The sequence below is a fragment of the Nomascus leucogenys genome, chromosome 13, assembly GCF_006542625.1.
Source record: "Nomascus leucogenys isolate Asia chromosome 13, Asia_NLE_v1, whole genome shotgun sequence".
Lineage (NCBI taxonomy): Eukaryota > Metazoa > Chordata > Mammalia > Primates > Hylobatidae > Nomascus > Nomascus leucogenys.
The window spans coordinates 26,634,304-26,661,928 of NC_044393.1; the positions used below are offsets into that span (position 1 = coordinate 26,634,304).

General features: G+C 57.7%; 1 protein-coding gene across 5 annotated transcripts in view; it reads right to left on the bottom strand.

Moving 5' to 3' along the window:
* Positions 1-247: 247 nt before the first annotated feature.
* The window catches only part of SRC (SRC proto-oncogene, non-receptor tyrosine kinase), a 61,355-nt gene continuing 33,977 nt past the window's right edge, over positions 248-27,625 (bottom strand). For 2 of the 5 annotated variants that reach the window (XM_030826273.1, XM_030826272.1), the window contains exons 3-16: positions 23,576-23,743; positions 21,934-22,191; positions 20,177-20,276; positions 19,874-19,891; positions 13,301-13,333; positions 12,323-12,421; positions 12,039-12,142; positions 10,005-10,154; positions 8,466-8,621; positions 6,029-6,208; positions 4,629-4,705; positions 3,704-3,857; positions 3,412-3,543; positions 248-3,121 (exon numbers count right to left, since the gene is read on the bottom strand). In XM_030826273.1, the coding sequence (XP_030682133.1) occupies positions 2,913-3,121; positions 3,412-3,543; positions 3,704-3,857; positions 4,629-4,705; positions 6,029-6,208; positions 8,466-8,621; positions 10,005-10,154; positions 12,039-12,142; positions 12,323-12,421; positions 13,301-13,333; positions 19,874-19,891; positions 20,177-20,276; positions 21,934-22,183 (1,662 nt within the window). In that variant the 5' untranslated portion in view covers positions 22,184-22,191; positions 23,576-23,743 and the 3' untranslated portion in view covers positions 248-2,912. The remainder of the gene's footprint in view (positions 3,122-3,411; positions 3,544-3,703; positions 3,858-4,628; positions 4,706-6,028; positions 6,209-8,465; positions 8,622-10,004; positions 10,155-12,038; positions 12,143-12,322; positions 12,422-13,300; positions 13,334-19,873; positions 19,892-20,176; positions 20,277-21,933; positions 22,192-23,575; positions 23,744-27,625) is intronic. The other 3 variants (XM_030826274.1, XM_030826275.1, XM_030826276.1) reach the window with 3 other exon arrangements.

A 27,625-nucleotide genomic window follows, 5' to 3' on the forward strand; every position in this document is an offset into this window, starting at 1 on the left:
TCCAAGCACCATGTCTGCGAACAAACAGAGCCCACGCACATACCCCCATGAACACAAAGGCACACGCATCCAGGTACACTCCCACCAGCAAGCAGAGAACACCTACCACAACTTCACATCCAGACCCCCATCTCCGGAGACACACGCACACTCACACGCCCCCTACCCCCCGCGATCTCCAGATGCCACCCTGACCCGGACACTATGATGTGTTTGGCTTGTGAAAATAATACTGAACAGAAAAATGTCCAGTTTTTGAAATTTGTTATTAAGCAACGTTGTGGCCAGAGTTGACTCCGGTGCGCAGGTGCATGATCTGATGTATATTTGTGTAAAATAAATGTGTTCATATAGACGGTTGCAAATCAAATTTCAAGACTATGTGCTTTGGTGGTGGGGAAGGAGGGAGGAGGGGAAGGGTCTTTGGATTTTTCTTGTTTTCAGGACTTTTGTGGATCGACCCAGCACCCCTGCCCTGCACTCCTAGGAAACACATGAAGAGCACACACAGCGGTATTCTCGTCGTGTATTTGTGATCTCCTCTAGGCAGGCCTGACAGCCCCACCCACTCCCCAGTGTCACTGCTACCATCCACCACGGACATTTGAGTCCTGAACTTGTCATGCTCGGGGAAGTCCTGTGATGTGCCTTGTCCTTCTCCCAGGTGCTCACTCCCTAACACAGGTGCAGATGTGCACAAACAGCCACATTCTGCCATAGCTGTCTCCAATCTGATGTCATCACCCCTGCCTTGGCCTGAAGCCCTCCAGCTACTAGTGCTGCCCAAAGACCCCTCGAGGGGCAGTTTGTTCTCACATTCCGCCCCATCTTGCTCTCCAGCACACAGTAGATGTTCAATAAACTGTTGATCAAATTCTGAGGTCTGTTTGTGTTTAATCAGACAATATGCAAAGTATTTACAACCATTTCTGGATACCCCCACCCCCCCCCCCAAGTCTGGGCCTTGGAATTTCAGACCCCCCGGCCCGGCCCAGAGCCAGTGGTCCCCCGGGCCTCTGCATAGTCATCTGAAATCTACAAAACACTGTTAAAAAAAAAAAAAAAAGGACAGTATTAAGACACCTTACACAAAGGGCCTTAGGCAGTTGGGGAGGGATTTGAGAGCTCGCTGGGGTGAGTGAGCCCAGATTTGACTGGAATGGACGGGAGAAGACTTGGGTAATGAACACGTATGAAAGGAAAAGTTGAAATTTCATAGGCAGGCACTGCTTGGCCTCCTTCCCCACTGGCAGGGCCTGGCTGGCTCACGAATCCCTGGCAGTGGGAATGTTATTGCTATGATGAGGGGGCCATGGTGAAATGTACAACATGTTTGGGGGACGGAGCGGGGGGACATTTTTACATGTTAAATATGGACACACACGGAGACACGCACACATGCACACACATACACACACACAGGGACCCTTGGCAAGATGCCACAAACTGTCAGCTGCCCCTTTGCAGATGGGCACACTGAGGCCCAGGGAGAATCCGCCACACACCCTAAGGCTGAACAGAGCCAGAGCCCAGTCTCCTGATGTCCCAGGGCTGGGCTCACCATGTATGTCCTGCCACAGGGCCTGGACTGGAGCTGAGCAGTTGCAGAGGCCATGGCCACATGTGGGGCAGAGTCTGCAGCCCAGAGAGACAGCAGAGGCCACCCAAGGTTACATAGCCAGTCCTGGTGCATGGCAGTGGGTAACACGTCCTCTTTCACCCCCGCTTAGGCACTCTTTTCCCTCCTCATGAGTTAAAGGGTGCCAACTTGGGGAGGAGAACAGGACCAGGAATTGAAATGCCACAGGACAAAGTACGGGGAAGGAGGCCAGGACCAGGGCCTCCTGGACTCTTGGCTCTTCTACGTCTGCTTGATTGCCTCCAGAGCCGAGTGGCTCACTCCCTTTCATGGCCCACTGGCTCTGAAGGTCAAAAATCACCCACAAGCTGATTGAAGCTTCTCTCTCCACACCTGCACCTTTTACCCTGATTCCCAGCTCAGCCCCACATCTGCCTCCATGCTGTTCCCGACAGCTGGGCTGAGCGGGCAGTGGCAGTGGGAATCTGCCATCTCGAATGCATCCTCAGATCCCTTGTCTCCTGGGCTGTCCCAGTCTTTCCATGATGCCTCCGACGAACTGTTGGTTCCTGAGGATGACAGAGGGAGCACCGGGTTCCAAGCCCGCCTCCACTCTGAACTGCTCCGTGGCCTTGGGCATGTCACATACCCTGTCTCGACTGTCTCCCCATGGGTGAAATGGGGGCAAGGAAGTGATGATCTCGAAGGGTCCCTCAGGTCTAAGGAGGGCAGGGTTTGAGGGGGTACTCATCCCACCCACCCATCATCAGGCCAGGCGAGGCCTCGTGCTGCCCAGCCTGGGAGCAGCGGCAGAGGGTCTGTCTCGGCAGCCTCCACCTATAGGCGTTTCCAGAACGGATGGCAAGGGGCAGGGTGGCAGGCAGGCGGGGCCAGGGGCCCATCGCTCCTCTTTGGAAAGGCTCTTTGGCCAGCTCTCGACGTAGATCGGGGGTGGCACAGAAGTGGGGAAGGAGTTCAGTGAGTGGAGTAGGCTGAGACTGGAAAAGGGCACCCTCAGCCCCGGCCCCAGCCCTTCTCCTGGTTCCTCTTCCAGAGACCCACAGAGCTCCAGGAGGGAGTGCGGCGAGAGGCGTGCGGCTACAGTGGGAGCTGGACAGAGTCACTGTGTTGGTCTCGCACACCCACCGCCCTCTCAGGCCACCCTAGGTCCAGAAGCCCCTTCCATGCCACCAAAGAGGAAGGGCCTCGCCCCTGGCAATTCAGCCACACAGAGAGAGGACCAACAGCAGGCAGGCAGAGCGGGGCAAGCCCTGAGACAGGGGCCACCCAGCCCAGGATCCAAGCCAAGAAGCCGGTCTGGGCCCGCCTGCGCCTAGAGGTTCTCCCCGGGCTGGTACTGGGGCTCGGTGGACGTGAAGTAGTCCTCCAGGAAGGCCTGCAGGTACTCAAAGGTGGGCCGCTCCTCAGGCTCCTTCCGCCAGCACTGGCACATGAGGTCGTGCAGGGACTCAGGACACTCCGGCGGGCAGGGCATCCGGTAGCCCCGCTCCACCTGGTCCAGCACCTCGCGGTTCACCATCCCTGTGGGCAGAGCGAGGCATGGGGAGCCCGGCTCCGGTGAGGAAAGTGGGGTGGGGGAAGCTGATGGGGAGGACAGCGAGGACTTCCTGCCTAGGACAGGTTGGGTGTGACCATAGATAGGTCCTGTCCCCGAAGCTGAGAACACGGACCATCGAGAGAGCCTAACATCAGATGCTCAACTTCTTTGTTTTACGGATGGGGAAACAGGCCCAGCAGGAGTCATGACTTGCCCAAGGCCACCAGGGCAGAGGGGTTCAGGGACCAGAGACGAGCCATGAGGACCTTCTTACCAGGGTAGGGCACCCGTCCCTTTGTGGTGAGCTCAGTCAGCAGTATCCCGAAGGACCACACGTCCGACTTGATGGTGAAGCGGCCATAGAGGGCAGCTTCCGGAGCCGTCCACTTGATGGGGAATTTGGCACCTGCAGGAACGAGAAAGGTCAGGGCAGCTCTGACCTCCTGTCACGACCACTCTGCTAGATAAGCACCATGAGGAATGACAGCTGAGGAAAAAACTGAGGCTCAGAGCGGGATGTGACCTGTCCCAGGCCAAGCACGACATACCACACAGCCCCTGCCCACCTTGCCGCGCCGTGTACTCATTGTCTTCAATGAGCCGAGCCAGCCCGAAGTCGGCCACTTTGCACACCAGGTTCTCTCCCACCAGGATGTTGGCTGCACGAAGGTCCCGGTGGACATAGTTCATCCGCTCCACGTACGCCATGCCCGAGGCGATCTGCAGGCGGAACCGTGGGAGCCTGGCTCAGGTGCCACCCACGCCCTCCCAGGGCCACAGAGCATCCCGGGGCTGGAGAGCCAACCACTCCTTCCCCACCCTCCCCACACTTCTTCAGGCAAGTGAGGTCAGTTCACAGTAAATGCTGCTGGCATCGAAAGCAGGAGCAGTGCTCTGCGGGAGTAGGGAGCACAGGGCACAGGGCAGAGGGCAGAGGGCAAAGGTCAAAGGGGAGGCACGAGATCAGATGCAGCCAGGAAAGCGAGGTGACCATGGAAAGAGGCCCCGGCAGACCCAGACACAGATGAGTGCCAGGTCCTGCCTGCTGCCCAAGTCCCCTCTCTGAGCCTCAGTTTTCTCATCTGTCCAATGGGACTAACAGCCAATCCTCATCACTCCTGGTCATGATGAGGATTAAATGAAAAAAAAAAAAAAAAAAAAAAAAAAAAGCTTGTTGAGCACTGCCTACAGCAAGCATGAACACGTCTGCTAAGCGACTAAATGACCTTTATAGAGACGACAACTGAGGCCCGAGGTCCCACAGTAAGTCAGTGACCCCTGATGCCCAGGTAAGGGCTTTCTGCTGCCCAGAATCACCACTCAGGGCACCTGTAAGCAGACCTGATAAATACGTGCGGCAAGTCAATGAGTGTGGAGGCAATCAAGGCAGGCTTCTTGGAGGGGGCACTCAAGAGGCCAGAACTGACTGTACCAGATGGGTCTGGGTGCTTGAGGACCAAGGGTGTGGGGAGGCGGGAGGGGCTGACTTACCTGAGCAGCCATGTCCACCAGCTGAGGCAGCCGCAGGTACTTGCCCGTCTCCCCCTTGAGAAAGTCCAGCAAACTCCCTGGGCAGAGAGAGACCCAGCTCCAGCTCCTGCCCTGTCCCTCTGCCAGGATGCAGTGATTCCCAAAACCCGTCCTCCCAGGCGGCTGGCCTTGCTTTAACCAGCACAGCAGATTTTATGTAAACTCATCTCTGAATAAAGTCTCACTCAGTGCTTGTCACTCAAAAGGCAAGGAGGATGGGAAACAACCAGAAGTCCACCTCCAGGTGAACAGGTAAACTGTGCTAATGCAGACAGCGGAGTCCTGCTCAGCGACAACAGGAACAAACTGCTGGGAGACGCAACAGGGATGCATCTCAGGCCGGGAGCAGTGGCTCCTGCCTACAATCCCAGCACTGTGGGAGGCCGAGGCGGGAAGATCGCTTGAGCCCAGTAGTTTGAGGCCAGCCTGAGCTACACAGTAAGACTCTGTCTGTACAAAAAATACACACAAAAAAAAAAAAAAAAAAAAAAAAGTAGCTGGGCAGGATGTTGTGCACCTGTAGTCCCAGCTACTTGAGAGGCTGAGATGAGAAGATCTATGGAGCCTTGGAGGTCAAGGCTGCAGTGAGCTATGATCACGCCACTGCACTCCAGCCTGGGCAATATAGCAAGACCTCATCTCAAAAAATAAAAAATTTAAATGTAAAAAGTAAAAAAGGATGCATCCCAGATGTAAAAGATTCCATGTATGAAATTCTAGAATAAACAAAACAAATTTATAATGACAGAAAGCAAATCAGTGGGTGCTTGGGTTTGGGGCTGGAGGGTACTGTCTGCAAAGGGCACGAGGAACTTTCTGGGTGATGGAGGTGTTACATATCTTCATTATGGTTAGGGGTACACAGTAAATCCACTTGTTAAAACCCACTGAACTGAACACTTAAAAGGGGTGTATTTTATCATATGTAAACTCTACCTCCAAAAAGTGGAATTTTGAAAAATAACTAATTAGTTTAAAAATTACTGTGGCTCGCACCTGTAATCTCAGCACTTTGGGAGGTGGAGGTGGGAGGATTGCTTGAGCCCAAGAGTTCGAGACCAGCCTAGGCAACACAGGGTCCCATCTCTACAAAAAATAAAAAATTAGCTGGGCCTGGTGACACACACCTGTGGTCCCAGCTACTTGGGGGGCTGAGGTGGGAGAACTGCTTGAGCCTGGAAGGTTGAGGCTGAAGTGAGCTATGATTGTACCACTGCACTCTGGCCCTGGCAACAGAGAATTTGGCTCTACGGCATTCCACCTTTGAAGGTGCCCATTCTAGACATGAGAGGACATGAGGCTCATGCCCCCTGCCCTGTCCGGAGTGCCCCTGCCCCCTGCCCCGGCCGCCCAGGCCTCACCCTTGCTCATGTACTCCGTGACGATGTAAATGGGCTCCTCCGAAACCACAGCATACAACTGCACCAGCTTCTCATGCCTCAGCTTCTTCATGACTTGGGCCTCCTGCAGGAAGGCCTCTGGAGACATCGTGCCAGGCTTCAGGGTTTTGATGGCCACCCTGGTGGTGCCATTCCAGGTCCCTGTTGAGGAGGGATGCAGGCTGACTCAGTGGAGCCCCCCAACTCCTACTGCACAGGGATCCAGGATCTGCCCGCCTGGGCGCCAGTGTCAGCTGTGGCCTCCACAGCCATGTGACAAACCCAGCCAAAGCCTGGGCCCTTTCTGAGCCTCAGTCTCCCCATCTGTAAAATGGGTACAATGACAGGGTGCTCCTCATGGCATTGTTACTAGGATTAAATGCTCAAGAGCCAGTAGCTGTTGTCGGGACTGTGACTATTAAGAATGTCCGGGCTGGGCGTGGTGGTTCACGCCTGTAATCCCAGCACTTTAGCGGGCCGAGGCGGGTGGATCATTTGAGGTCAGGAGTTCAAGACCAGCCTGGCCAACATGGTGAAACACTGTCTCCACTAAAAATACAAAAATTAGCTGGGTGGTAGTGGTGCGTGCCTGTAATACTGGGTACTCGGGAGGCTGCGGCAGGAGAATGGCTTGAGCCTGGGAGGCGGAGGTTGCAGTGAGCCGAAACCGCGCCACTGCACTCCAGCCTATGTGACAGAGTGAGATCCTGTCTAAAAAAAAAAAGTCCTAAAAAGCAGCTTATTAGCCTGGACAGACAGGGGACCAACGTTCTAACTCAACCGGTGTCACTTCTGGGTTGGTCATGTTCCCTCTGGGCAGGACTTTGAACGTGCCTCATGTGTTAGCAAATGCAATGTGTACTGGTGGAGGCCAGGGGTGATGTGGAGCTGGCCCAGGGGTTTCTGAGGCTGCTGCCAGAACAAGAGGTCACCTCTGGAGCCCACCCGCCCCCCAAAATGAGACACTGTCCTAAGCATGAGGGCTTGGGGGTCAGGCTGGCCAGAGCCTGACTCCCACCTCCACCTCCTGCCAGCAGAGAGACCATGGGAGAGTCAGTTCCCCTCTCTAAGCCTCAGTTATCTCATCTGGAAAACGGGGATCCATAGTGCCTACCCGTGGAGCTGTTTGAGGACTGAATGAGATTTTAACCACTGGGCCAGCCCCACTGTGAGGGCTCAGTAAGTAATGTGGTTATCATTTCACTACTGTCTACTTTTCTAACTGTGGGGCTCTGGGGGAAGCTGCATTCTAGACCAGCATGTTTAATCCAGGTTCTTGTCCCAGCGGGCCTCGAGGTTCCTTTGATGTGTGACCTTGGGCCCGTTCCTCCCAGTCGCTGGGCCTCCGTCTGAGGGTTGGGGCTCAGGCCCATCTCTGTGGCCCTCCTGGCTCAGGCCATCTGCATGTGGCACTTCATGAGTCAACGTGGAGCACCCAGGGAGGAAGTGAGGCCCTTCCCAGGGACAGCACCTCTCACCCAAGCCAGAAATGAGTTTTGCAGCCACCAGAATGGCTGACGCTGTGCATTCGCCCAGGTTTTGCTCAAGTCCTCACTTTGTGGCTGTGCCCACACCCTGGCTTCTCACCCCTCTCCCCTCTCACCAGCTCAAAGCCCACGCCTCCCCTTCCCGGACGGCCTGACCTCCAGCCTCCAGGCCTCTGTCCCTGCAGTGCCTTCCACCCAGGAGGCCCCTCTGCTTTCCTCCATCAGCCCTCTGGAGGGCGGAACGTGGAGGCAGTGGGACTGAGCGGAGATGCAGCTCCAATGAAACCACCTTGAAAACAGCGCACCGTGATCCCCGCTAGCACCATGGGCTTACGGGCTTACAACTGCCGTCTCTCCTCCACCCTGGCCTCCGGTCCCTCCGTGTGAGCAGAAAGCAGCCAGTGGAAGAGGGGCCTGGGATTTGTCAGGACTGCACAGCGCTCATGCATTGCTGTTTCTCCAGGGCTAGACAGGAAATCGCTAACAGGCCCAGACCATGACAGACCTAAGCTTTCCAGCACTCCCTCCCGCGAGCCGGGCTTCTCTCTCCATGGCGAACAGCTAGTGTGTGGCCACGCACTGGGTCAGGGTCTCACAACCTCCCATAGGTCCCACTGTCACTAGCCCCATTCACAGTCGGGAAGACTGAGGATCCGAGTGAGGCCACCGGGCTCAGCCTACACAGCAGGTCTGTGCAATGCCCAGCCCTGTGCGCATCTTGGAATCAGGTGCTATGGTTTGCACGGTCCGGGGCACAGCACTTGGGTGGCCACATCCCAAGTCGGTGCCAGCCACCACTGGGGAGCTCCAGATTTACGACAGGGCCCCATCATCCAGCAGAGGCAGCTAAAGGCAAAGGGACCAAGGGAGCCTAGAGCTGCCACACGGGGTGGGGGTGGATGCCTCTCCCGAGGGCAGGGGCCAGGCCTTACCCATCCACACCTCGCCAAAGCAGCCCTGGCCCAGCTTGACCTCCAGCCGCAGCGACTCCCGAGGGATCTCCCAGGCATCCTTGGCCAGGCCCTGCGTCTGCGGCTTGGACGTGGGGCATACGGTGGTAAGGCGGTGGCACAGGCCATCGGCGTGTTCTGAGGAGGAGGCAGGAGGAGCAGTTAGATGGGGCTTCTGCCCTGGGGCCTCCCTGCCCCTCAGTGTGTGTCGCCCTACATGCCAGATGCACGCAGATTTCCGGGGACACGCAGGGCGCCCTCAAAGCCAGGCATCTACATCTGTGTGCACACAGCCCCACCCCCACACAGGCCCACAGTGCTTTATGCATCTGCTGAGTCAGTCATTCAGTCAGTCATTCAGCAGACAGTAGGGGTTGCCAGGGACCCTGCGGGGAGGGAACAAGTCCAGGGAACCTGCCCTCAGGAACTCAGAGTCCAGGGAGGAGCCCCACTTCCTTAATCACCTCCCAGGACCACAGATGTGAATGTGACTGGAGAGCTGTTCGCGCAACAGCAGGAGGGTCCTGGGAGGCTTCCTGGAGGAAGCAGCAACCGAGCTTGGATGTGCAGGAGGGTGAGGGGTTAAGTAGGGAAGAGCCCTCCAGGCAGGGGCACAGCCAGAGCAAAGGCTCTGAGGAAAGAACAGCTGCAGGGCTGGAGAAGCGGAGGCCAAAGGGGCGCAGGGAGCGGGTGGGGAAGGGTGGCACCAGGCGGAGGTGGGTAGGCAGTCGGGATTAGACCACTCGGGGGCCGGTGGGGGTCTTTATCCCAAGATTCCAAGACAGCCCCTGGAGAGTTCTGATCTGAGGGAACGGGGTTCAGAATGAGCCACACAGTGGTGGCTGAAGAGACAGAGAGTGGTGGGTGATCCCAGAGGAAGTCAGGAGGCCGAGGTGAGAGGAGGAGGAGGCTCGGGGTGGGGAGTGGACCAACACCTGTGCACAGAGGCCATGCGTGCCACAGACACACAGGCACACAGGCACCCGCAGGCCCGTGACACTGCAGTCAGCTCCGGATGCCCAGGTGGGTGGGCTACAGCACTGTGCCCACGCCCGAGTCCTCACCCAGCACGCAAGCCCCTCGAGCTCCCTCTGCCGCTCTCTTCCCTCTTTGCTGCAATCGATCTGGCCGCCCCCTCCTCCTCTCCCAGCAACCGGTTCAGACCGGTCCTAGGGCTACAGAGACAAACGACACCAGCCTCTGTCCCCTCCCTTCCAGCTTACTCTGGGGCTCCTCAGGGCAGCCCCCTCCATACCAGCCAGCTGCAGAGAAAGACGGGGAGTGGGATGATGCGTGGAGCGGGGAGAGAGGGGGACAGGGAGGAGGGGAGCTGGGGGAAAGAGGAGGAAGAAGAAGGAGACAAGGAAAGGAGGGAAAAGGGAGGAGAGAGGAAGGGAACGGGGAGGGAGAAAGTGGGGAGGGGAGCAGGATAACAGAATCCCCCACCCTTCTAGGCTCCAAGGCCCCTCCCCAGGGTCTGCAGCTGAGGCTCTGCCCGCCCGCCCTCCGAGACTGGCTCACTGGAGTAGTAGGCCACCAGCTGCTGCAGGCTGTTGAACTGGGTGCGGGAGGTGATGTAGAAGCCGCCGCTGTCCAGCTTGCGGATCTTGTAGTGCTTCACGTTGAGGCCCTTGGCGTTGTCGAAGTCCGACACTGAGAGGCAGTAGGCACCTGCGGGGCACCGAGGGGAGCTGTGACCGCCACGCCCTCTCCCCCGCAGGCGGCTGCTCTGGACGCCGTTCTGTGCCTGCCTGACATTGGAGGGAACGGAGGCCCAGGCGGGGCCCCAGGCCCTCCCTGTCTCTCAGCAGCCAGCCCCGGGGCAGCCACAGAGGCAGGGCCAAGGGACCCAAGAGACGCTTGATTAGAACGTCCTGCCATGCATCCTTGGCCCCAGCAAGACCTCCATATCCCAGGTGCGCATCCTAGCTATGAGACTTGGAGGGGTTGCTGGCCCTCTCTGGGCCTCAGTTTCCTCCTCTGCACAATACGGGTGCTCCCAGGTCTGCTGGGGAGATTCCATGCAACCACACATAGAAGGGCCCGGCACACACTGGGCACTCAATAACTGCTGGGAGCCTGTGAGTGGCTCCCTGTGGCTGTGTGGCCCTGGCCTAACTGCTTTCCCTCTCTGGGTCAGCTCGCGGGGGCACTGTCCATGTCCCCCCAACCTCCTTTCTGAAGACAGGCCCAGGCTCAGGCGGGAGGGGGTGGTTGGCAAAGGCGTTGGCCGTCATGGGCAGGAGACCACGGGCTGGGTGTGGCCTGAAGGCTGCCTGGGTCAAACGGGGCCAGACCTGGTGCCTCCCCTCTTTCCCTTGAGCATAGAAAAGCTTTTGGCTGGAAAAGTTTCCTCCCATCCAGCAGGCCTGGGTAGGACCAGAGGCCAAGAGACGCCCAAATGGCATCAGGGAACAAGGCTGAGCCCCGGAGGCAGGGGCAGAGGCTCCAGCGGCCAGGGACGGGCCTTCTCAGGAGCCTGGCCAGGCGGTGCACAGGCATGGGGTAAGCCCAGCCCTCCTAGCCCACAGACCTCCCCCTCTGCGATCTTCAGGAGGAGATTACAATCCCAGCGTACAGAAAAGAGGTCCAGAGAGGGAAGTGGCCAGCCTGGGGTCACCCAGCAAACCAGAGACAGGGCTGGGGCTCAAACCCACATCGAGGACTCAAAGCCTGCCTTAGGCAACCATGATTTTCTACTGATGGCCCGGGCTGGTGCATGCGGAAGCCACAGGCCTGAGGCTGAAGCCAACCCCGGCCACATGTGCATACACACACAGGCATGCCCGTGCCCAGTGGCCACACGCTCACACAAGTACACGCTCCCCAGGCCCTCAGGCACCAGACAAACCACAGCAGTCCATTCCCACACAGCGACACACAGACAATTCCATCCCACATGCACACACACACACACACCCAGACGTACACACAGCGTGCACACCCGCACATGGCTGCACGACTGCTCGTAAATGCACAGCTCGACATGGATGCTCTGCTCCCCATCTCCCGCCGAGCCCCAGGCCCACAGGAAGCAGCCCAGCTTGGTTGCCATGGTGACGGCAGCCTGCAACCCACTTTCAGAGGGGCTGGAGAGGAAGGGGATGGTCTTCATTCTCTTGCTCGGGGGAGGGACAGGAGAGGGGCAGGGACCAGGACTGCGGTTGGGGGAGGGCAAAGCCAGGCTCCAGCATCCAGTGCAGCCCAGGGACCCCTGGGGAAGGGGAAGAAGCAGGGCTTATTGTAGCAGCACCTACCCTGGGAACAAGCCTGTTACTGTGTGACACTCAGACCTCCAGACAACCTATGTCCATCTTTCATCTGAGAAAACTGAGGCCAGAGAAACTAAGCCTCATCTTTCTCTGGACATCTGGCCACCGCGAGTTACTCAACGTTCCTCAAATGCACCTCCCTGACTTTGATCCTGCCATTACCTGCACCCGGAAGGCTCTTCCCTCCCTACTCCGCAAACCAAACTCCTGCTCATTCCACAACACCCAGCTCAAACCACTCACAGAAGACTCAGTATCCATTGGCCAGCAAGAGTGCTCGTACCTTTCGTGGTCTCACTTTCTCGCACGAGGAAGGTCCCTCTCGGGTTCTCCGCGTTGAGCAGTAACCGCTCGGACTCCCGTCTGGTGATCTTGCCAAAATACCACCTGGGGGTGGGAGGACGGAGGATGGTGCTGACTATCCGGGCTTCTGCCCACTCACAGTGCTTCTCCCTGGATATGGCTGGGGCGCTGGGCAGCCAGACCTCCCACCCCAGCCCAGGAGAGGCGCTCTGCACCGGCAGTGTCCAGGGACGACGGGTAGAGGCAGCCAGAGACGGTACTCACTCCTCGGCCTGGATGGAGTCGGAGGGCGCCACGTAGTTGCTGGGGATGTAGCCTGTCTGTCCCGTGCTGAGCGAGTGGGCCAGCCACCAGTCTCCCTCTCTGAGCAGGGACAGAAGGAGGGAGGAAAGGAGAAGGGAGCCGTCAGCCACAAGCCCGGTGCCCACCATCCTCCTAGGAGCTGTGCTCAGGGCTCTAGTGGCTGAGGGAGGCCCAGGGAGGTGGTGGGGCCAGCGTGAGTCCCCGCAGCATGCCAGGTCCAGCTGGCCTGGAACTCCTCCCCTCCCTGGCCCAGACGCCTTTTTGCCAAAGCTGGATCAGATGGACTTTGTCTTGGACCAGGGCAGGACTGGCCTTGGTCATCTGAGGCTCAGATCCATAGGGGAGGAGTCCCGGGACAGGAAGAAATTCATTTCCTTTCAGATGTACCAAGACATCTCAAGATGCCGAGAGCTGCCCTGGGAGGGAGGGAGGGAGCCCCCTGTCTCTGCGGGCAAGTAAGGTTGTAATAGAAGAGATTCCTGGCTGAGAGAAAGTCAAGTGAGACCTACAAAGTGTCCCCATGCTCTGAGATTCGGAAGCCCGCTCCTGGGAGCTGGTGAGACCTGGGTGGAGGCAAGCAGGGGCCCTTCTGGGACCCAGTGACCATCCAGGCCCCAACCCTGCAAACTACAGCAAGGCTTGCCTCTGTCCCAAGTCATGGGTCACACCTAAAGGGCTCCTCGGCTGAAAACTATAGGCCCCCTCCTCCAGCCTACCCATCTGCAGGGGGAAACTGAGGCCAGAGGGGGCTGGGACTTGCCCAAAGTCACACAGTGAGCCCTGTCAGAGGGGGTGAGGTGGCAGATCCCCAATGCCCAGGGCACTTCTATGCGAAAGTAAGGAGAAGGAGTGGGGGGTGTGATGGGGATGGGGCAGGAGGAGCTCCCGGCGTGGTCGGGTCCCCTGGGCCTGGGCGGGAGCGGGGAGGGGTGGAAGTACCTTTGCAGCCATCTGAATGTGAACCAGGTCTGGCTGGAGCGGGGGTCCAGAGACACAGAGGAGGGAGGAGAGAGCGAGAGCCCAACAGGAGAGAAGAGGCAGAGATGGGGGTGGTGAGAGGCGGAGAGTGGCAGAAAGAGCAGGGGAGAGAGCGGGAGAGCCAGGCGGTGCTGGGGACACGGGACGAGGGGGCAGCCACAGAGGCCTCACATCCAAAGCAACCAAGGGGACAGGGACAGGGTCCACAGGGAGTGAGGAGAGGTCAATGGGCAGGGAGACCTGGGAACTAGGGTCCAGCCCCCTCTCATTCCCATTTACAGCTGGGAAGACAGAGGCCAGAGAAGCAAAGGCCTCTTTGCTCAAGGTCACACAGCTGGGCCCAGGCTCCTGACTCCCAGATAGAAGGAGCGCCCCCTACAGGGTGCAGCAGGGCTTGACAGCTTGCTGGGCTCTTCTCAATCCAAGGCCACTTTTGTACTTCACCAGGACCCTGAGAAGACACACGGCAGGCAGGGTGGCCCCCACCCACAGCCAGGGCCCAGAGAGAGAAAGGCCCTTGCCTACAGTCACACAATCTGAACATGAACCTGGATCCCTGGCTCCCACTTCTTCTGAGCTGCCCTTGGCCATATTCTTCAGCCCATATAGAAGATGGAGAAGTTGAGGCCAGGAGGGAGCAGGGCTTGGGGAGCCAGCCCTCCAGGGACCTGTCGGAGGACAGGTGAGCACCTGAGACCCTGGAGTTCGGCCGGATGGCTCGAAGTGAGCCAGAGGGTGTTGTGTCCGCTCCTGATGGAGTGAGGCCAGGGGGTGTGACTGGGGATGTGTGGCCTGTCTTGGCTCTGTGATGGCTACACACACACTCGGGCAGGGGGGCAAGCCTTGTGGGGTCACTGGAGGGACGGCCCTGGAATAAGGGGGCAAGACCCAACTCAAGGAAAGAAGCCTTTGGATGCCCCAAATCCCCACCCACCTCCTTGTTGTACACCCACCCGGTGTGTCCACACTTGTCTCTCCCACTGACCCTCAAGGCCACCCTGCAAGGGAGGATGGCAGGGCCCCAGGCCCCAGATGAAGAAACTGGCTCAGAAATGTCAAGGGATCAGCGCAGGGACACACAGCACCCAGGCCAGAGTAGCCCAGCACTTTATTTATTGATTTTTTTGAGATGGAGTCTCACTCTATCACCCAGGCTAGAGTGCAACAGCACGATCTCGGCTCACTGCAAACTTCACCTCCCGGGTTCAAGCGACTCTCCTGCCTCAGCCTCCTGAGTAGTTGGGATTACAGGCAAGCGCCACCATGCCCAGCTAATTTTTGTATTTTTAGTAGAGAAGGGGTTTCACCATGTTGGCCAGGGTGGTCTCGAACTTCTGACCCCAAGTGATCTGCCTACCTCGGCCTCCTAAAGCGCTGGGATTACAGGCATGAGCCACCGCGCCCGGCCAGCACTTTCTTTTAGAGAGTTGGGGAAACTGAGGGACAGAGGGGTGCAGGGACTTGCCCAAAGCTACAAAGCAAGGACTCAAATCACAGAAAACAGCTCTCTGAGATCTTTCAGTTCAAAGCCTCCATTTACCAGTGGGGGAAAATGAGACACAGACAGGCCAGTTATTTGCCCAAAGCCACATGGTCAATCGATGGCAGAGCAAGAGTGAGAAGCAGGGCCCCTGACTGTCCACAGCCAGGCACAGTAGGGCCTCCCCAGGCCACAGAGAGGCTGAGACCTTTGGGAAAGCCAGTGGCAGATGAAAGAGGAGGCTGCAGGGCGGGGGCAGAGGACAGGCCACAGCGGGAAGGGGCCAAGGTCTAAGGCCAGACGCTAAAAATTGAGGCCGTTTGACAAAGCTGCAGTACGCAGGCTGGCCGGCCTCTGGGGAGCCTCCAGCCACCCACTCAGAGTGGAAGGCTGGCAGGAGGCCTGTGCTCGGAGGCCAGCCAAGCAGGGCCCAAGAGCGAGAGGAGTGCAGCTGATGCTACCCAGATTTCAGCGAGCGGGGCTCCCGGCTCCCCAGAGTCAGCCCACCTGTGAGTCTGGGGTTTCACGGTCCAGTCTGGGGGTTTCATTTCACAAGGGGCAGGGAGAGAGATGAGATGCACTCCAATTTTACTGAAGGACCCAAGGTCCAGTCTCAGCCTGGCCCCTGATTTAGAGGGGTCTGAGGGAATGGGCTCCAGTGCTGGACTGCCCTAGACACCATCCCAGCTCACCACTTGCTGGCTGTCTGACCTTGGCCCCTCCACACCACACTCACCAGTCTCAGTTTCCTCATCTGCAGGGTTAGCCATGTCTCCCTCCCACGATATAAAATGCCAGAACAGACAGCGCACGGTGGCTCACGCCTGTAATCCCAACACTTTGGGAGGCCAAGGTGGATGGATCTCTTGAGGTCAGGAGTTTAAGACCAGCCCAGCAACATGGCGAAACCCCGTCTCTAATAAAAATATAAAAATTAGCCGGGCATGGTGGTGCATGCCTGTAATCTCAGCTACTTGGGAAGCTGGGAAGCTGGGAAGCTGAGGCAGGAGAATCACTTGAACCCAGGAGGCAGAGATTGCAGTGAGCCAAGATCACACCACTGCACTCCAGCCTGCGCCACAGAGCAAGACTCGCTCTCAAAAAAAAAAAAAAAAAAAAGCCAGATCAGAGCCCAGCACAACATGCATCAGCTGTTAGATCTGGATTTAGCTAAAAAATAAAAATAAAAACAACTAAATCGGTATTTCCACAGTGCCCCTTCCTACTCTTCAAAACGTTTTTAAAAACCAAAGCAGCACAGTCCTAGTCTCCAACAAGGATTTGCTGTGTGACCTTGGGCAAGTACCCTGCCCTCTCTGAGTCTTAGTTTCCTCATATGTAAAAAGCAGACAACATTCACAGAATTTCCCTTGCAGGCAAAGTGTGTAAACAGTGAGCGTCATGCTGGGCTCAGAGTAAACAGAGATAATGACCATGATGATCATGTGAGCCTCAGTTTGCCCACCTGTGAAATGGAGGGATCAATCCCCAGCTTCCCCTGTCAAGGGCTTGGGAGGCTCAAACCTGCCTCCGGTGGCTGCGGTCACCAGTCATAGCAGCATCAAGCCATCGGGGAGAGGAGTTCTACTGCATCCAGCACCTTCCCCCGGGCCTGGTCCTCATCAGGTGGGCAGCAAGCAGGGAAGGAAGGGAAGCCTTCCCACCCATGGCTAGAAGAGGGGCCAAGAGTCCCAGAGCCACGATTTTTCACAACTGCTGGTCACCAGCTGTGTGACCTCAAGCAACTGACTTCACCTCTCTGAGCCTCAGGATCCTCTTTTGGGGCCCTAATCCCTGGGGCCAGCCAGGGTGGCGTGTGGCTCAGGGGCACGGCAGCTTTGGAACCTGGGACATGTGCCAGCGTGGGCACTGACATTCGCTCCCTTGGGCTGCTGGGACTGGTTGGGAGGGCACTCTGGGGATGGCCGCTGAGCTGGTGCACCACAGCTGAGGCTGGCCGGGCGGGCAGTGGCCAGGAGGTCAAGTTGCCAAGCCCCAAGACCTGGGGCACATGGTCTGTGGGGTGAGGGAGGAGCGAGGCAGGGGTGAAGCCAGCACAGGTCTCTGGAGGAGAGCATGAAGGCAGGGCCCCGAGGCTCTGGACTCCTGAGGTGCCCCCTGCCGCCATGCCCGCGGCAAGGAGGCAGAGGCCAGCTGAGGCGCTGTTGCCCAGAAGCACCTGCCAGAAAACTCCCAAAAGAAGCTCCTGGAATTTGGGTGGGAGGAAGGGGCAGTTCAGGGAGCAACCCAGAGTCAGACCCAGAGGGGCCCTGACTCCTGAGACTCAGATGTCAGATGAGGGAGCTTGAGGCAGTCAGACCTCAGCCCCAGAGGGTTCCTCGTGCCCAGGACCACACAATACCCAGAATACCAGGACCCAGCGCCATGTGGCACCAAGATCCATGACGGGGGATCTCTGGGTCTGCTACTGCGAGGACCCCCACTTGGCCAGACCCCATCCACAGACGGGTTCCTCCTCTAGCTCTCTACTGCCCTGACAGCCAGCCCAGCCCCCACACGTGCCTGGGCCCCACGCTAGATTCAGAAAACCCCCCACTCTTACAGGGTAGGGGAGGCACTACACAGTAATAGGCCCTAAGCACTGACGGCGGAAGGACACGCACGCAGGCGGGTCCCCGGGGTGAGGTGTGAGACTCGAACACCTTAAATTCAGGTGGCCCATCTCCTATAAAGCCCTGCCCCCCAAATCCCTTTCCCTCTCCTCTTCTACTAATACCATTAGCCCCCCACCTACACCTCCCTCCTTCACTTCTTTTTTTTTTTTTTTTTTTGAGACAGAGTCTTGCTCTGTCACCCAGGCTGGAGTGCAGTAGCACGATCGTGGCTCACTGCAGCCTTCAACTCCTGGCTCAAGCAACCCTCCCACCTCAGCCTCCTGAGTAGCTGGGACCACTGACACACGCCACCACACCTAGCTAATTTACTTTTATATTTTGTAGAGGCCAGGTCTCCCTATGTTTCTCAGGCTGGTCTCAAACTTCTGGGTTCAAGCGATCCTCCTGCCTCAGCCTCCCAAAGTGCTGGGATTACAGGCGTGAGCCACCACGCTCAGCCACCATCTCCGACGTCTAAGCGAAGGAGCATTGGAACATTGTGATTTGAGGAGGGGCTCCCAATCCACCCACCCCCATCTCCCAATTAGCTACCCCAGGGTCTTGCCTGAATGAGATTCCATCACTTCCAGGCCTCCTGGCAGCCCCAGCTTCCTGGCCAAACCTCCCCCAGCCCACCCTCCCTGGAAGGCAAGAAGAGTGGAGGGAAAGGGCTGGAAAAAGGCAAGCATGGGGCTGCTCTCTGACTCCAGGTGAAAAAGGAAGAACCAAAGTTCTCCGAGCCCTTCCTGCCTCCACAGCTTTGCCCCAGCTGTCACCCCAGTCTGAGACACTTGGTAGAGACTCCACCAGGACTTCAGAGCCATCCTGCTGACACCCCTCCCCTGCACAGGCCTCTCCCTCCTGTGGCCTCTGCTGCACCTCCACTGAGCCTTCCTGAAAGGACCATGGGTCAGAGGGCCAGCCTAGTCTTCCAGCTCTGCCACACTAGCCATGTGACCTTGGGTAAGTTATTTCACCTCTCTGGGCCTCAGTTTCCTCATCTGTAAAATGGTGCAAGTAAGACTTCCCATTTCTCGAGGCTATGGTGATGCGTAAATAAAATAATGCGACTTTAAGCACTCAGCACAGGGCCCAGCTCACATAGAGAGCACAAGAAACAGTGACGTTGTCACTGCTGTTCATTCATCCTGTTCACCATCACCTGCTGGGCACCCGCCACTGTGCTGAGTTACAGGTGCTATGGGGACCCAGAAGTGAGGTGCACCAGAGAGCCGCCCTCCAGCAGCTCCCACTTTAGGGGGGAAGCAGAAACAAACAGCTGGTGACAATAAGGAAACTGTAGCTTCGCACCAGGACTCTGCCATGCAAGGGGGGAGGGGGAGCCGGGAGAGGCCCCCACCCCCTGCCGAGAGCAGCTTGAGGAGGGCAGAAAGTTGCTGCTTCGGTTCCAATCCTGGCTTTGCTACTTGGTAGCTGTGTGACCTTGGACAAGGGCCTTCACATCGCTGAGCCTCAGTTTCCTCATCTGCAAAATGGAGACAGCCCCCTCCCCGACCACTTCAGCCCTGGCTAGACTGCAGAGAGGAGTCAATACGAGGACACAGGTGGAGACGACTGGCATGGCAACTGGCACCTCTGTTCCCTTTTGCCCCCCTGAGAAGGCAGTCCTGCACTGATCTTGAGCGATGAACAGGAGTTCCCCAGGCAGACACTGGAGAAAGGGCATTTCAGGCGAAGGGAAGAGCATGCGCAAGGCAAGTGGGGCATGAGCAAGCCAGACACGCTCGGGGCGGTGGAAACCCCCAACTTCCTTAGCCAGGCCTTCGAGGACACCCAGGGATCGATTCTCCTCTGCCCTCTAGAACCTTCCTGCCTTCCACACCCATGAAGGTGTCAGCCCCCTCCAGCCCGGCACCCTCCCGCAAGCTGCCCTTCCACCACCTCCACCTGCCAGAGAACTTCACTGGCTTTCCTTGGAGGCCCTTGACCCTCTCAGTCCCTGTGGTCATCAGCGGAGGCAGGCCCACAGCAGGGGCTCCAGGAGCTGACTCTGGGCTCGCCCGCTGCCTGACTCTTGGCCTGGACTGGGGCCATGGGCTGTCTCCCTGGCCACATGCTGGCTCCAGGAGGACGTGGCCAAGGCCTTCCCCACCCAGGCCATCCCCGTCACAGCACTGGCTCCTGCATGCAGCAGACACTTGGGTGGGCTGACAGGGCAGAATGGGAGGGTGAGTGAGTAGGAAGGTGGATGGGGAGGAGGTGTGCAGGAGAGTGCAATGGAAGGGCCCCTGATCGCAGCCCGCGTTAAGGTCCAGGACCTAATCAAATTGGTGGAGGGGGGAGAGGAGAAGCTGGGAGGTGAGGAGCAGCCAAGAGAGCCAGAGATCACAGGCAGGGAGTGGAAGCACATGCAGACAGCAGCCCCCACCCCCCGCAAAGCACCCCACCCAGCCCGCCGCCCACGGAGCATGTACACACCTGACATCCACCTTCCTCCTAAGGGCCAGCGAGAGAGAAGCAGAGAGAGGGAGAAGCTGAGAGGGGGCTGGAGGGAGCAAGCGAGAGCCAGGGATTGGGACGAGTTCCCCACGGCTGGGGGAGCAACAGCAGGTGCTGCGCAGGGCGAGAGTGCAGCAGGCGCCTGCCTCCACACTGCCCTGGGCTTCACACTGCCCTGGGCTCTGCACTGTGCTGCCCTGATGCCAGATCCTGCATGAGCCCCTGCCCGCTTTGAAGTCCCACCACCCAGCCCTGAGGGGCAATAGGGAAGGGGGCACTCACGTGTTGTTGACAATCTGGAGCCGCTCGCCTTTCTTGAAGGACAGGTCTGTCTCCGTCCTGGACTCATAGTCATAGAGGGCCACAAAGGTGGTCACTCCACCTGCAGAGAGGGGTGGGGTGTGTCAGAACGGTGGGGCCACAGCCAGGGAAGGCATGGGTAGGAGGGCCCTGTACCCAGGAGGAGTGGATTTGTCTCCCACACACCACAAGTGCTCAGCCCAAAGACAGTCAGGTTCAGTGAAGATGGGCCTGTGCACGTGTCCACTGCATCCTTGTATCTGCGCATCCCTGCAAGGGCATGTGGGAGCGGGAGCATCCCTTCCTGTCCGCGTCCGTCCCCGGGGCTTTGGGCAGTGCTGGGTGCTGGCTTATCTGTTTGGTGCCCATCTTGCTCTAGGACCAGAAGTCGCCAATAACAAGCATCTTTGTTTTGTTTCCAGAGCCAGGCACATAGTAGGTGCTCAAGAAAGAGCTATAGGCTGAACAAAGTGGTGAATAAAGAATGCCCCAGGAGGCTCGCTCTCTCTCTGTAAAGTGTGTCACTCTGGGGGCTCCTGGTGTCCAGGAAGATTTGGCTCCAAGTAACTGCCCCCTCAAAAAGGAGCCCGTACCCCCTTCCACCATTTTAAGCTACAGCCTCCACCTCCACACATCCCCCAGCCCTCCCTCCCTGCCTCTTTTGTGCCTTCGCAGCAGCGCCACTTCTAACACCCTCCACGAGCTGCCCTTTGCTTCCTTCCCCCAGGTGGGTTCTGTCTGCACCGCTGGGGCCCGGGCAGCAGAGGAGCCCTGGCCTGTAGTAGGAGCGCCACATATACTTCTTGAACAAATGAATGGTGCGTCTGTGGGTCTGTTTCTCTCTTGGGCGTGCGTCTGCGTCTGAGGGGTCCAAGCCTGTCCGTGTGTCTCTGAGTGTTCGCATGTTCTCGATGCACCTGTGTGTATCTGTCGCCTTGGCGGCCACGATGGTGATTTCCAGCTGAGCGTGTGTCTGTGTCTTGTGTGTGTCTCTGAATGCGCTTCTGAGGGCATGTGCGTGTGTCTTCAGCTACAAGTGTGAGGTCACCTGTGCATGTGAGTTTGCATCTGGGTACAGCTGGGCTGGGGATGTGTCTGCGGGTGTCTGTGACCCTGCCTCCACTCTGCATGTGTGCGTGCCCCGGGCGGGGGTGTAGCCGTGTGTGTGGCCCAGCGTGTGCCTGTGGGGAGAGTGCACGGGTCTGAGTGTGAAGTCTGCGTGGAGTGTCTGGGGTACGGCCGCGGCTCTCCAAGCGGCCCTCTCCGGGGCTGCGGTGACCGCACAGCGCCAGCAGAGGGCGCAGGGGCGCATCCTGGCGCGGGCCCAGCCTGGGCCGCCTGGTGCCCCGTTCCCCGAGCGACCCAGCAGCCCCTCCGCCGCACGTGGGCCGCGCGTCCCGACTCATCTCTGGGCGGACCCAGGCAACGAAAAGGGCCTGGGCGCCAGGTAGCAGCAGGCCCGGTCCCCGCGCCGCCCCTCTCTGTGGGCCTCAGCGTCCCACTAGGACCCCATCACCAGACCCCGCGTCCTCTGCGCCTGCTCCTCCCCAAAGCCAGCGGCGGCGGCGCGGACGCTTCACAGTGTGTATGGCCCTCCCCGCACTCCCAAGTCACCCAGGGGCGCTACCCCTGGCGAGAGGAAGAGCCTGCGCAGAGGGGGCGACCCCGGGCACACAGCCCCGCCGCCTCCCCGCCGTGGCCCCAGGTGGGCAAGGACCCCGCGCCGCCCGCGCACTGACCGGCCAGCGGGCCCGCCCTCTGCGGGGAGGTGACGGTGTCCGAGGAGTTGAAGCCTCCGAACAGCTTGGGCTCGGCGGCCGCGGGGGCGAAGGCCGCGCCGGGGCCGCGGTGGCCTTCGGCCGAGGCTGGCTTGCTGGGGGTCTGCGAGGCAGGGAAAGCGCCCCCGCCAGCGCCGTGCACGTTCTCGGTGGGCTCCAGACTGCGGCGCCGCTGGCTGGCGTCCTTGGGCTTGCTCTTGTTGCTGCCCATGGTCCTGGCTGGAGAGAGAGAAGACACTGTTCAGGCAGGGCTGCTGAGGCCCCTTGGCCGGCCTCCCTCCCACCCATTCCACAGATGGGAAAAACGAGGCCCAAAGAGAGGCACCAGGGCCGGGCATGGTGGCTCACGCCTGTAATCCCAGAACTTTGGGAGGCCGAGGCGGGTGGATCACTTGAGGTCAGGAGTTCGAGACCAGCCTGGCCAACACGCGGAAACCCCCTCCCTACTGAAAAAAAAAAAAAAAAATTGGCTGGGCATAGTGGCACGCGCCTGTAGTCCCAGCTACTCTGGAGGGTGAGGCAGGAGACTCGCTTGAACAGGGGAGGCAGAGGCTGCAGTGAGCCCAGATCCTGCCACTGCACTCCAGCCTGGGAGTCAGAGGAAGACTCCGTCTCAAAAAATAAAAATAAAAAAAAAAAGAAAGAAAAGAAAAAGAAAAAATATAAAAGGGGGGACAGGGCACCAGCCTCTTTGGGATAGTTAGCCTCTCAAAACCTCGATGTCTTCATCTGTAAAATGAGCCGTAAGGATGGCATCCATCCATAAAGGGCTTCCTCGGTCCAGCGCCAGGAACGGAAGAAATGCCTCATAATCAGAAGCCCTGACCTTACCCACCCACCTCCCCCTGAGTCACTGTTTCCCTCCCTCCTGGCGGGGACAGTGTCTGAGCCACGCCTATGTCCCGGGCACCTAGCACATGGAGGGGGCTCATTGAGGGTTTGTTGAATGAATATGTGGCTGACGGGAATTGCTTAACGCTGGAGAAAGGTGCTAAAAGTGGCAGCCAAGGCCGTACAGCGGGAGGTTTGAAGCAGAGATGGCTGGGAGCTCACTCCAGCCACAGGGCCTTCACACATACCATTCACTCTGCCCAAATGCTGTTCCCTGGCCACTTCACCAGGGTGACTGGTGCCTCCTTCCGTTCTCAACTCAAAAGTCCCCTCCTTGGGAAGTGTTCCCCAAATCCTTTCACTGGGTCCCCCGATTTCTGTCTGTCTTTGATAACATGTGGTCCTGTTTTGTTTTTGTTGTTTGAATTCATGTGGTTAAGTGACTACTGTCATGGGCTCTTGTTCATCTTGTTCACTGCTGTGCTCCCAGTGCCTAGCATGGGGTGTGGCACACAGTAGGTGCTCAGTAAACAGCTGAATGAATGAGTGACTATTTAAGAGCTAAGGGACTTCAGAGCCAGAAACCTGGGAGGTCCAGAGAGACGGAAACACAGAGTAAACCAAGTTGAAAACTCCCCCTGACGCCCACAGTCCTGCCACCACCCTCTGCCTCCCACTTCCCCATGCGCAGGCCCTGGCTGGTCCCAGCTCCCACCCAGATTGGCCGGGGTCTGCCCACCCATCTTGAGCCCTGATAGGGCCATCATCTCACCTGGTAGAAGGCAGGGGCTGTCCCAGAGGACCTGGGAGGCAGCCTGGGGTCTTGGCACAAACACAAGGTGTGGAGTCAGGGGTCTCGAAATAGAGGCCCTGCTCCACCTCTCCCCGCTGTGTGTCCCTAGGCAAGTGGCTTCCCCTCTCTGTGCCTCAGCGTCCTCATCTGCAAAGCAGGGATAAAGCAGACATCTCAGTACTGTTTTGAGGATGTCATTAGAAAGAGAAATCATAATGGCACCCACTCTCTGATCACTGTTCATCAGGCTATGGCTCTAGCAGGCCCAGTGCTAAGAGCCTCCTAGACCTGAAATATCCTTCAACCCTCCCAAAGCGTTTTCAACCCTCTCAAAGCAAGAGCGAGACAGGGTATGGCATGGTGGTGAGAATGGGCTCTGGAGCTGGGCTCTCCACATCCAGATCCTGGCTCTACCCCTAAACAGCTGTGTGACCTTAGGCATGTGACTTAACTTCTCTCTGTGCCGTGTTTCCTCATCTGTAACGATGGGGTCATTGTGGTAAGTGCACAAGACACTGTAGGGTGCTAGGGGCATCACAGGTCACCCTGCACCTCAGCCATTATTGATATTGTGCGATTCTGGACACACCAGGGAGGCCGGTTCTGATTATTCTCTGGGGAGGCAGAAGGCCTGGGAATCGGTCCAGAATTTCCTCTGAGAACCCATGAGTGGGGAAAAGTCCCCCTGACTGGCTGGGTCCTCGGGCAAGGCTGTTTGCCCTGAGTGCCCAGCCCAGCTATGAGACGCCCCCTGCCTGTGTGAACTTCAGCCTGTCCCCTGCGCCCGTGGGGCCTCGGGCTACCCAGCTGCACAATGGGGGTATGGTTTGCATGCTCCCTGGGGACCACCCAGCTCAGAGAATGTGGGGTTGGGGAGGCCCTGGGGAGACCTGCTGAACAGCTCAAGGGATTACCATGGTCTCCTGAGGGACAAGTCAATGGACCTGGGGACAGGTCCAAAGTCAGTTTCTATGGCAACCTATTCCATTGAGGTCACGATGCCCATCAGCACTCACCCAGCTGGTGTCCCACAGGACCTGCTGACCTGGTTACCTGCAGCCCGAGGCTTGATGGGGGCCCAACCAGCCCGCCCCCTAGCCACTTGCTTCCTGGTGCAGCATTTATAGTACCTACTAGCAGGCCCTGTGCTCCTCACTATAGGGGGACATAGAGACGAATTAGCCAGGTCCTGCCTCAGGACCCCAAAGCAGGGGACTTGTTTATGAGACTTTAAGAGGAAGTAAAAATTTTTTTAAAACATTTTTATGGAGGAAGAACTATCTAAGAGCCTGAATTTTCTTTAGAATAAAATAAATGTTGAGGAGTGAGCTCCCTGACACTGGAGGTAATCAAAGACAGGAGAATGGGTACTTGGCTGATGTGCCATGACGGGAGACAGAGAGCCAGGGCTAGACCTTAAGGGCCCTTCCAGGATCAAGGATACATGTCCCCTCTTGAAGGGGACAAGAAGAAAAGACACAGCCCCTGACCCCTGCACTCACAAACATGAAGACCAGTCCCCACTGGGGCACTCAGAAAAAGCATAACGGGGACCTTTAAGACCAAGCTAAGGTCCTGCGCCACCAAGTGCAATGTTTGTTGGTTTGTGAGACTGTTTTTTTGGTCCTGATGGTTGATCCTAGTGTTTGTGGAGAGGCAGACGGTCAAGGTTAAGAGCCGGAGTGCTGGAGCAGACTCCCTGGTTTGAATCCTGGCCTGCCGCCCTTCACCTCAGTTTTCCTCTCTATCGATCGGGAATAACACCCATGTCAGGGCTGCTGGGAGAATCCATGAGAAAAGCACACGGAACATGCTCAGGATGGCGCGGAACGTTGCCAGGCCTCCGTAAATGGTAACTTTTATCATTCAGAGTGGACTCTTTGAGAACTACAGGAAGATTAAAAAAAGAAAAGAAAAGAAAAAATAAAAGAAAATGCCCCATAATTCTGCCCCTAGAAGACAAACACCTGGGTGTGGTGGTGCGTTTCCTTCCAGCGTCACAGCAACGCAAGACGGTCAACAAACTGGGGTCCACCCAGTGCCCTCCACTGTGCACTCGCGGGTGGCAGGGCCAGGCAGGATCCATCTCCATGCCCCCAGAGACCAGGACGGGCCTGACACCCACTAGGTGCTCTGGAACTATTTGCAGAATAGACAAAAGACTAAATGGGCATGGATGTATAATTTGCATCCTACTTTGTTCCCGCAATGCCACACTGAAAAGACTAAATATCATTCCGTGGTATTCAAATACTCCCAGAGCTCAGACCTTGAATTGGACCTTGCTCTAAGTACTTTGCAAACATTGACTCATCGGCTCCTCATGATAATCTAGGAGGTAAATACTAATCATGTCTTTATCTTACTGTTGAGGACATTAAGACACAGAGAGGTTGAAGAACTTGCCAGAAGTCACACAGCATGGGTGAGAGTGAAAAGGGGCCACCACACTTGGCAGGTGGGAATCAGGGGCTGAAACTCACAGGCCCCACCTCCTACCCCCAGGGACTCTCTCTCACAAAGCAGCCAGATGGCCTTGGAAGAGGGGTGAGAGGATAAAGCAGCCCACCCCACTCCCAGAGAAAGCCAGAGAAAGCTCTGAGCAGAACGTGCTTGAGCAAGAATGGCCCACTGAGGGTCATGCGGGTAGCACTGTGGCCCCCACTTTCCAGATGAGGAAACTGAGGCCCTGAGATACCCAGAGGAGATTCTACACTGCCGCCTCCCTCTTTCACTTAGTGTGTTAGTGTGTTCGGAGCATCTTCTCAGGCCACTCCAAGCTCTCTCGTTCTTTTTCTTTTTCCTTTTCCTTTTTTTTTTTTTTTTTTTTGAGATGGAGTCTCACTCTGTTGCCCAGGCTGGAGTGCAGTGGCGCGATCTCGGCTCACAGCAACCTCCGCCTCCTGGGTTCCAGCGATTCTCCTGCCTCAGCCTCCCAAGTAGCTGGGATTACGGGCACCGAACACCACGCCTGGCTAAATATTATTTTATTTTTTTTTTTTTTTTTTTTTTTTTTTTTGAGACAGAGTCTTCCTCTGTCGCCCAGGCTGGAGTGCAACGGTGTGATCTCGGCTCACTGCAACCTTCGCCTCCCAGGTTCGAGCAATTCTACTGCCTCAGCCCCCTGAGTAGCTGGGATTGCAGGTGCATGCCACCACTCGCGGCTAATTCCAGTATTTTTAGTAGACACGGGGTTTCACCATGTTGGCCGGGCTGGTCTCGAAAGCTACCCGGCTCTTCACTCGATGACTCAGTGAGGGTGGGAGTTAGTCTGGGAGGGCTGCTTCCATGCTGTGGGACCTCAAGAGAGACCACCCTCCTCCCTGGCACAGAGCTCTATCCTTGGGCTTCCCGGTTCTGGGGCCCAACTGCCGAGTCACCATGAGTTGCTCCTTGGAGAGGGGCCAACCCCCCCATCTCTTCCGCCACTTGCAGCCTCCAAGGTAGAGATAGACCCTTGCAGGGGTCAAGGGGAAGTAGTGGGGGCCCCACACTGGGGCTGCCTGAGGTTCCCAGGGAAAGGTGGCCCCTTTCCTTCAGGAAGCCACTCCTCACCGCGGGCTCTGGACTCCTCAGCAGACAGGGGCCTGCACTATGGCTCGCTCCCTCGAGAGGTGCTGAGTTGCTGCCATAAGAACTTTTCCCTTGGCATTCCCAGTGCCTTGAGCTCAGCAGGTCCCCAAGTGGCCTAGCACCTCCCGCTAAGCCTGCATCCCCCCTCCCCCATCCCCATCACTGACTCAGCGACACCCCTGCACATCCCACCCCAGTCATTCTCCAGGTATTCGCAGAGCACCTGCCATGTGCCAAGCCCTGTGTGGGGCTCTGCCCTTGGGGAGCCCTGGGGTAGCTCCTGAATCTTCCTCAAGCGCATTCCTCCCCTCCACCCTGTCTATCTCCAGTCCTTCAGGCCAGGGCCCTGTGATCCTGGGCCTGGACACAACAGTGTGGGCCCCTCCAGTCCACCCTCCCCCCACAGCCAGAGGCTGCTCTGTAAACCTCGCAGACAACCGGGCCTCCCCCACATAA